At 51.2% G+C, this 10,037-nt stretch overlaps 1 protein-coding gene across 1 annotated transcript; it reads right to left on the bottom strand.

Moving 5' to 3' along the window:
• Positions 1-298: 298 nt before the first annotated feature.
• Positions 299-6,786, bottom strand: LOC143363563 (uncharacterized). Its single transcript, XM_076804132.1, has 3 exons — positions 6,484-6,786; positions 1,770-5,595; positions 299-303 (listed from the first exon to the last, which is right to left on the bottom strand). Exons 1-3 carry the CDS (start codon positions 6,784-6,786, stop codon positions 299-301), a joined length of 4,134 nt encoding a protein of 1,377 aa, XP_076660247.1.
• Between the last annotated feature and the right edge of the window lie 3,251 nt (positions 6,787-10,037).

Genomic DNA, 10,037 nt, shown 5'->3' with positions numbered 1-10,037 from the left:
CTTTCCACGACGAGCTGGTGGGCCTGCACCTCCTCTTCGTCCTTGAGAATTTCTTTGATGGTTTTCTCACGTGTAGCTATTTTTTTTGTCATTTCTTGACTATGCCCTGCGTCAGAAGAGGTATTCCGTAATATTTCCTTTTCTTGTCCACTTGACGACGGCGTTACATTTTCCATCGTGGATGGCTCGACCGTTGTTTGCTTTTCTTCGACAAGGTGCACATTTTCTGCTGCCCCTGCTTCTTCATATATTTGGAGACGGCTTGATGTATCCTCCATGGCAAGCTTCGCTATCCGCTTCATTCTGCAAACAGAATACAAAAAAAATTGTTTCTACGGTTTTTTCTCTAATGTTTAGAGTCACGTTGAGATCATACGTTGTTGTCGCCGCGGAGTCCTTGTTCGTGCTAATTACTAGTTGTTTGGCGTCGACCGAAGGTCGGAGTCGCCGGGGGGCCGGGACCACTCAGAAATGAGCGCGCGAGGAGGCAAGGAGAGACGGGAGAATTAAACACTTGTCCTTCGGGAAAATGCACTTTATTTTACTTTGTCACAACGCACGAGGTGCGAGACACTCGAGAGCGCGAGAGAGAACGCGCGCACGAGAATCGCGAGTCGGCGAACGTACGGAGATCTTGCGCGTGCAAACTTCTGCCGTCGGATCGCGAAGAGGAAATCTTGAGCAGCACGAAAAGCGTGCCGCCGCGAGACGGAGATCTTCTACGCGGACGCCGGAAATCTTGTCGCGAAACAGAGTGCACGTAACGCGGCGCGGGAGATCGCGAGAGTACTGCTCCCGAATGATGCGAAATCGCGAGAGTCTCTGAGCGCGAGAGATGAGAATCTCTACTTATCGAGACGAGAGCGGACAGACGAGCAAACGTGCTAGAGCGATACCTTGCGATTGATGAGCGTTCAGAACGTTAAGAGAGCGAGAAGGCATACGCAGGTGCCTTAAATAACAAAGACCGTCGAATGTGGAGCACCGTGATTGGAGCTCGCACATCGGACGATCCTTGTTTGTCTCAATTTGAAGGATTCAAGCTGTGAAATTCAGCCAATCAGAATTGAAACGGTTGCTACGCGGTGTCGAGCAACGGCGACACGCGCTCTTGCCGCGTGTTGACATACGCGACAAAAACCGTATGAAATAGCGGTCGCCAGTTCGACAATAGGCACCGAATTCCACAGCTTGAATCCTGAACATACCGCTCGCCTCGAAACACTAGTTTCGAAACGTAACGGGATCGCACGCTGATACATAGAATAGCGGGGGCGGTAGCGTTCCGACGGAACTTAAACGATAAGGGGACTGCGTGTTACAATACCCGCGACGCCAATCCCCGAGCTGCGCAAACGGCAGACCGCCCGCCGTGAGAGTCGGTAAACAGAATTCGAGATACGTAAACATTTTAAATTACAAAACGCAAGAGTAACGTGAAAACCGCCCGCCTTGCCGGAATGAAGGCGCGACATTTGAATTTACCGCACGAGAGCAACGGTACACGGGGCGCAGACGCAGGACGACTATCGGAACACGTTTCGTCTATGCCTCGGATTTGCACGCGACGGGCAGAGGAACCAACTTGACGATTGGGCGTTTAAAACACGCAGTGGCGGTTTTTATTGTCACTACGCGGGTGTGGTCGTCGTCGCCAGGGTGCAATTGCACGATTCGGCCGAGCTCCCACTTACACGGAGGGAGAGTCGGATTGCGTAGGAGGACTAGCTGTCCTATCGATAATGAGGGGCGCGCGCGACGCCACTTACCGCGCTGTTGGAGCGTGTTGAGGTAGTCATTTTGCCACAACTTCCAGAATCGTTCGGTAGTGTGGCGGACGAGTTGCCATCGCGAGAGACGGTTTTCCGCGAGGTCGAGCAGAGAAGGTTGTGGAGGGGTCGTGAGCGCAGACCCTATTAAAAAATGACCCGGCGTAAGCGGCTCGTAGTCGTCGAGAGTATCCGAAAGAGGGGCGATGGGTCGCGAATTAAGACACGCCTCGATCGCGCAGAGGAGCGTTGTGAACTCCTCGAAAGTCAGCGTTCGATCGCCGAGAACGCGACGAAGATGGTGTTTGACGCTTTTTACCCCGGCCTCCCATAATCCGCCGAAATGCGGCGCCGAGGGGGGGATGAAATGCCAAGCGACTCCATCGCTGGCGGTACGATTTTGAAAATCGGGGTCGCGAAGCGCAGCGCGGTAGGCCGAAACCAACTCCCGATTTGCTCCGACGAAGGTTGTTCCGTTGTCGGAATACATACGCTCTGGGAGACCTCGACGGGAACAGAAGCGAGTGTAGGCGTTTAAAAACGCAGAGGTGGAGTAGTCCGCGACTAGCTCCAGATGCACTGCCTTGGTGGACATGCACACGAAGAGCGCGATGTATGCTTTCCGGGATGTGATACCGCGGCCAGCGGAGGCGCGGATTTGAATAGGACCAGCGTAGTCCAAACCGCAATGCGAAAAGGGTTTTTTCGCAGGGGACACCCTCGCTGCCGGGAGATCTCCCATGAGCTGAATCGGTATCGCAGCTCGTTCTCGGACGCATCGGACACATGCGTGAATCACGGCTTTTACCTGACTCCTTCCCCGGAGAAGCCAGTATTCTTGCCGAAGAATGTGTAAGGTGAGTTGCACGCCGGCATGCAGGGCGCGAGCGTGCGCTTGCTCGATAATGAGGCGCACCAACGGGTGTGGCGACAGTAATACGGGGTGCTTTGATTGATGCGGAAGGGGGGAATTTCGCAGACGACCTCCCACGCGAAGAAGTCCGGTCTCGTCGAGGAACGGGTGTAGCGACTCGATCGGGTCCTTTGGCGGTAGCGGTTCACCATTAGAAAGCGAGGAAATGGCTTTAGCGAACTGGCTCTCTTGGATGCGTCGCAACCAGAAGAGTTTGGCCGCGGTGCACTCGCTCGCTGAGAGGGCGCGTCCTGGATGTCGTTTGCGATTGTCGGAGCGACAGCTGCGAGAGTTTCGGACGAACCGTTGTATATAGGCCGTGACTCTTATTAATTTGGGCCAGCTCGAGAATCGAGAGTCTAAATCCCACGCGGGAGCGGGGACCACGCTGTGATGCACGACCTTTGACTCGGACGAGTCCTCCAGAGTGAAGTGTCGCGGTTGAGTTGGCCATTCCGAGAGATCGTAAGGAAGCCAGGCGGGGCCCTTCCACCAGAGGTGATAACGGAGCAGTTCGTCGGAGAGAAGTCCGCGCGACGCACAGTCAGCGGGATTGTCCGCGGTAGGAACGTGCCGCCAAATAGCGTGTGGAAGACGAGTTTGTACGTCAGCGACGCGATTAGCGACGAACGTCTTCCATTTTGACGGATGAGACTGCAACCACGCGAGTGCCACGGTAGAATCGGTCAAACAATAGCACGGAGCGTCGCGAAGGTCAAGGGCGGACGAAACGAAATTCATTAAACGTGCTAGAAGGACTGCGGCTTGCAACTCAAGGCGGGGAATGGTCACTGGAGTCAAGGGGGCGACCTTTGACTTGCCCGCGAGTAGAGAGACGGTAATAGTTCCGCTAGAGGAGATACAACGGGCGAAAACAACAGCGGCGTATGCGACTGTCGACGCATCCGCGAAGCCGTGAAGTTCAATCCGTGAGGCCTCTGAAATGCATCCGATCCATCGGGAAATCTGAAGACCGTTCAGGACTGGAAGGCGAGAATGAATAGATTTCCACTGCTCGAGAGACTGCGGCGGGATTTGGTCGTCCCAACCGATGCGGAGGCGCCACAATCCTTGTATAAAAATCTTGGCGCTGATTATCGCGGGAGTGACCCATCCCAAAGGATCGTATAGCTTCGCGATAGTCGAAAGAATGGCTCGTTTGGTGGACGGTAGCGGCTCGGCTAAACTAACCTTGAATTGAAAGGAGTCGCGAGAGGGGTTCCAACTTATCCCGAGGATTTTGACTCGATCGTCGGGAGCGAGGTTTTTGGAACATGCCAAACCGTGGTCTTCCGGATCAATATCGGCAAGAAAATCGACCGAATTGCTCGCCCACTTACGTAGCTTCATGTGACCACGTTGGAGAAGCTGGATTAATTGATCCCGGGAATGGCGAATAGCCAAAAGGTCGTTGCCGCCGAAGAGGACATCGTCGACGTAAATGTGTGAGCGAAGGACCGGTACCGCGAGCGGGAACTGGCCCCCGTCATCTTCGATGAGTTGTTGCAGAACGCGGAGAGCCAGGAATGGAGCACAGGTCATGCCATACGTGACGGTCAGCAATTGGAAAGCCTGAGTATCCTTGGAGGAAATGGGCCTCCAGAGGATTCTCTGATAATCGACATCGCGTTCGTCGACCAGAATCTGGCGGTACATTTTTGCAATGTCCGCCGTGTAGACGAAACGAAAGGTTCTCCACCGAAGAATTACGGTAGAAAGATCGAGCTGAAGCTTTGGGCCTGGGAGCAGGTGGTCATTCAGCGTGGATCCGTTCGACGTTACACTGGAGGCGTTAAAGACAACGCGAAGGTGAGTCGTGACACTGTCGGCGCGTAACACGGGATGGTGCGGAATGTACACGCACTGAGAGGTCGAAGGCGAAATGGGAACGCGACGCATGTGTCCGAGAGCCTCATATTCTCGTAGAAACTCCTCATACTCCTCGGTCAGAGATGGTTGTAGGAGAAGTTTACGAGATATGGATTGCAGAACCTTTTCTGCGGCAGACCGAGAGTGACCGACTTCAATCGGAGGACCGGTACGGAACGGAAGACGGACTATGTATTGCCCGTCGGGGGCTCGCGATGTGTGCGTTTGGAAGTGCCGCTCGCACTGTTCTTCCTCTTGGGTGAGGGGGGAGGTCGAAGGAATTTCCTCAATCTCCCAAAATCGGCGCAGCTCGTTCGACAGAGTGTCCTCGTGGATGCAGTGATGCATCGAGATGCTGGAGCCCGAGCGAGGTTGTGGGCTCGATCCACTTGCGACGGAGAGATCGCGCGAGTGCGACGTGATAGGGCCAGAGATGACCCAACCGAAAATGGTTTTCTGGGCAATGGGTTGCCCGCTTGACCCTTTGCGCAGACCGTCCAGGATTATACTGGGGTAAATGTCTGCGCCGAGAATGAGATGAATCGCGGCCGAGCTCGAGGGATCAGCATCGGCCCAATTCAAATCCGATAAATGCTCGAGGGATCGAACATTGAGCATGCGCTTCGGCATGTATGTCGAGAGAGACGTCAGGACGAGAGCTGTGGTCACGATCGAAGGAGACGCGGAATCGCGAGGAGCAACGTGGAGGCGCACGGCGTGGCGCACGGTGCCGGCGTGGACTCCGCCAACGGCGGATATGGATGTCGCAACGCGGGTTCGTTTTGCACGCAAGAGGTGCACCATGGCCTCGGTGACGAAGCTGGTCTCGGAACCTTGGTCAATCAGGGCTCGGACAGTGACGCAGCGGCCTGACGGGACACGGAGTTGCACCCACGCGGTGGCCAGTAGAATTCCGGAGCGCGGAGCCGCGAGGGTGGAGGCGAGGTGCGAATTGACCTCGGAGGACGGCACTGGTGGAGTAGAGGGCTCCGAATTTGGCGGAGCTGGAGGAGGCGCGTCTTCGTGCAAGAGCGAGTGGTGCCGCTTGTTGCACACGCGACACGTATTTTTGCTGTTACATTCTCGGAGGGAATGACTGCTGCTCAAACAGTTAAAACAACGTGAAAAGCGTTGAGCGAGTTCACGACGGCCGCTGGAGTTTCGTGCCAGGAAGGTGGGGCAAGCACTGAAATTATGTGATGCTCGACAAACTGTGCACGGAGTACGCGAATTCGTGGAGGGCTTGGAAGCGGTCGCAGAATGGACTCGCGAGGAACTAGACGCGAGGCGAGACGATGCGTCGGGACGCGCGGCGGGCGTGGAATTGGAAGAAATCGCGAACTCTTCTAAACCGCGAGAGCGAGAATCGATAAATGACATCAAGGTGTCGAAAGAGGGCGGAGTCACGTCGTCGCCGATTTTCAATTTCCACGCCTTCCGTGTCGGAGTGTCCAGCTTTTGGGACACCTGATGGACGAGAATGTCGTTCCACAATTCTTCTGGCTTCCGCCCGAGCCTTTTTAAAGAGTCGACAATAAAACAGACCCGATCGCAGAGAGTCTGGAGGTCTGCTGCCGATTCGCGAGAGAGCGCGGGAAGGTTCTGCAGCGACGAGAGATGCGCGGTGATTATACGCCGCGGATTATCGTACCGCGCCGAGAGCGTCTTCCACGCAATTTTGAAATTATCCGCGGTTACCGAAAGGTTTCCGATGCAGCCGAGAGCGCGACCCGTTAACGCGGAAACCAAATAATGCAGTCGGGTTACGTCATGCAACTTAGGGTTTTGAATAATAAGCGCGGAAAATTTGTCGCGGAACGCTTCCCAATCTTCGTATTTACCATCGAACTGCGGTACATTTCTTCGGGGGAGCTGTATGTCGGGGACCGACGGACACGCTTGTCCATCGCCCGGTGAATTTGACGGACTCACGGTATCGCTGTTCAGGGCGTCCAGCTGTGTCGTCATGAACGAGAGAGAGTGGAGGTAGATTTCCTCCGTGTGGGCGAAAGAGTCCTCCTTGAAGTAGGGGTTCTTCGCTCGTTCCTCCGCCGGGATGATAGAGAGGAGTCGCGCGTACCCGTGCTCGAACTTCCTCCACAGATCTTGAAGGTGGACAATCCGGGTCCTCAAGACGGATTTGGTCCAGTTGCTCGTCCCCAGTTTTTTTAAATTTTGAAGGGAACGTCCTATCGCTTGCTGCATCAACAGCTGGGTTTCGACCGTTTCTGCCATGATCGGCGAGGTTTCACACTCCCGCACTTGCCTGCGCTTCACGATCCGGCTCGAAGGACCAAAATGTTTGGCGTCGACCGTAGGTCGGAGTCGCCGGGGGGCCGGGACCACTCAGAAATGAGCGCGCGAGGAGGCAAGGAGAGACGGGAGAATTAAACCCTTGTCCTTCGGGAAAATGCACTTTATTTTACTTTGTGACAACGCACGAGGTGCGAGACACTCGAGAGCGCGAGAGAGAACGCGCGCACGAGAATCGCGAGTCGGCGAACGTACGGAGATCTTGCGCGTGCAAACTTCTGCCGTCGGATCGCGAAGAGGAAATCTTGAGCAGCACGAAAAGCGTGCCGCCGCGAGACGGAGATCTTCTACGCGGACGCCGGAAATCTTGTCGCGAAACAGAGTGCACGTAACGCGGCGCGGGAGATCGCGAGAATACTGCTCCCGAATGATGCGAAATCGCGAGAGTCTCTGAGCGCGAGAGATGAGAATCTCTACTTATCGAGACGAGAGCGGACAGACGAGCAAACGTGCTAGAGCGATACCTTGCGATTGATGAGCGTTCAGAACGTTAAGAGAGCGAGAAGGCATACGCAGGTGCCTTAAATAACAAAGACCGTCGAATGTGGAGCACCGTGATTGGAGCTCGCACATCGGACGATCCTTGTTTGTCTCAATTTGAAGGATTCAAGCTGTGAAATTCAGCCAATCAGAATTGAAACGGTTGTTACGCGGTGTCGAGCAACGGCGACACGCGCTCTTGCCGCGTGATGAGATACGCGACAAAAACCGTATGAAATAGCGGTCGCCAGTTCGACAATAGGCACCGAATTCCACAGCTTGAATCCTGAACACTAGTAAATATCCACAGTATGAATCCCTAAGTGCGTCTTTCCTAGGATCATGTGATCGATCCTAATCCAATCACGTAAGACCACGTCTGCCGTTTGACGACTATTTAAGGGCCCTTCCCTGGCGGAGAGAGCCTCTTCTGCATACGTTCCACGCTCCGTCGCTCCGTGCTTTCTTCTCGTTAAAGTTTCTTGCCGCGTCTTTTTCCGCGTCGCGATTTCGTGCCTCTGCCCGCGTCAAGATTTCCGTCGCGATCCGACGGCAGAAACCGCGCAACTTAGAAGATATCAAGTGAGTGCATTAAAGAGAAGCTGGGGAAGAGCAAGTGGACCAAATCCACCCATCGAGGCCGGATACGCCCGACTCTTCGCGACCATCCCTCCGACAGGCAGGACGAAGATCCCGTACTTTTCCGCGGACCAAGGAGGAGGTCTACGATTACACTCCGTTTTTCATGATGTCGCTTCTCGATGAGCTTACCAGCGACGCCGTAATACTAAATGAGTAGATTTTAACTATTTCTAATCCATCACAAAATATAGTGAGGCCAACTACGCCCATTTCAGCTTCATCCTTCTTTTTTCGTTCTTTATAGCAGTCTAGAAAAAAATTCGGTGTCACTTAGAGGATAGAATAGTTAAAATTTCAACGACATTGAAAATTTGACTTCAGTTCGTGTTTCACGGTTTCGAACCACCGTGTATCGTTTGAAACGCAGTCGAATTTCGTCGACTTTCGCGCTCGTGCTCTTGAAGAATTTGCGGCGAGCTCAGTCGAGCTTGGTCGCGACCACGGCGCACAGTGGATTAGGACGAGAAATTCGTAAATTTGTATTGCTTCCTAAATGACCATCAACATTAAAGTCAGACATTTTAAAGATAGCACTTTTCATAAAAAAAAATTGCTTCTCTTTTTTGAGATCCCCTGACGAATCCACTCTTTTGTGTTAAAAGTGAACACCAACAACAAATGCTATTGTTCACATTATGTTCAAAAATTACCATGTATTCAACGACGTAAAGTATTTGGCAAAATTTTTCAAGCATTTTTCAAGCAATTATTCAATTTTTCAATTTTGCAAGCTTTCTAACAAATTGGAACGGTTTAAGCAAGTTTTCCTTACGTAATTGTGCAAGAATCATTTCCCTCCTCGTCCCACCACAGAAATGATTAATGTTCAAAGCCGTCAATCTCACTGCGCGACGCGTCTTTGCTCAAATGTCTTCCAAGCAGAGTTGGGCATTACTTTGATAAAAAATTATTTAAATATCGATTCGAATAAAAGATACTTTATCTTTATTCGTTATTCGAATATTGCGATTAAAAATTGCGATTGCTAGGAATTATAAGAGCAACTAAAAAGACACTTTCAAAAATTGTTCATTTTCAAGCCTGTAATGAAAATTTAAAATATGCATTTTGTATGCTGAAAATTCCATCGAAATCGATTAATAGAGACACGAGCTACAAATAGTTAAAGTGGCGAAAATTGCAGTTTTTAACGACTGTTGGTCAGTTTGTGTTTAAAATCCAGAATTTTAACATCTTTCGATGCGTGCCGTTTTTATCTGTGTCAACCGATTTGGATGAAACTTTCAGTATGTGTATAGCATACATCTACAAAACGCATATTTTAAATTTTCATTACAGGCTTGAAAAAGAACAATTTTTGAAAGTGCCTTTTTTATTTGCTCTTATAATTCTCAGCAATTGCAATTTTTCCAAAACCTTTTTTACACGTCATTCGGAAAACCAATTCTTCTAATTTATCAAGAAAGTCAAGTGATTTGGTCTAATTTGAAAAAAGTTATACTGTTTTAAAGGGCGTACGAACACTTTCGTGAGCCAAAGTGTACGTTACTTGCTCACCGCTTCACTGAGGAGTAGAAAAGTTGGGGACCTAAGCTGTATACACGTTGCGGCGTGCGATCACGGATGCATAGGTATACGCAGGATCCATGTAGTAGTAGCGGTAGATTTTCACGAATATCTCGAAAACTATTCATTTGCGCCAAAAATGAAACCTACATTTCGTGTTCAGCATGTCAAAACTAATAGAATGACGTTGGTCATCTATCGAAAGGAGGGTCGGGGGGGGGGGGGGTGGAGGTGTCCCAAGTTTTGCCGATAAAAATTGTAATCTTATTGAAGATAGTCTAAACGATGTATTTCGATTCGTTTTCATCAGGATAAGCTCTACAACTTATTCGTATTAATAACATTATCCGTATTCAAAATATAAAACTTTAAATTGTCGATAATACTCGGTTCTTCATCTGTTTACATTGTAGGCTGTTGGTCGGTCGCTGGTCTTTGACGTTCCGAGCTCGAAGAGTCACGAAGTATCGGTGTGAAACAACTACCAATCCAATTGCAAAACTTCTTTATTTTTAATTATTTTT

The sequence above is a fragment of the Halictus rubicundus genome, unplaced genomic scaffold, assembly GCF_050948215.1.
Source record: "Halictus rubicundus isolate RS-2024b unplaced genomic scaffold, iyHalRubi1_principal scaffold0059, whole genome shotgun sequence".
Taxonomy (NCBI): domain Eukaryota; kingdom Metazoa; phylum Arthropoda; class Insecta; order Hymenoptera; family Halictidae; genus Halictus; species Halictus rubicundus.
The sequence above is the reverse complement of the archived record's forward strand: the minus strand, read 5'-3'. Positions and strand labels throughout refer to the sequence as shown.

Excerpts from the sequence above, each read along its gene's own strand:
- LOC143363563 (XM_076804132.1), bottom strand. The coding sequence starts at position 6,786 with ATGGCAGAAACGGTCGAAACCCAGCTGTTGATGCAGCAAGCGATAGGA. Across the intron at positions 5,596-6,483 it reads ACGCCCTGAACAGCGATACC|CGGCACCACTCGCTCTTGCA; the intron begins GTGAGTCCGTCA and ends GTGTGCAACAAG.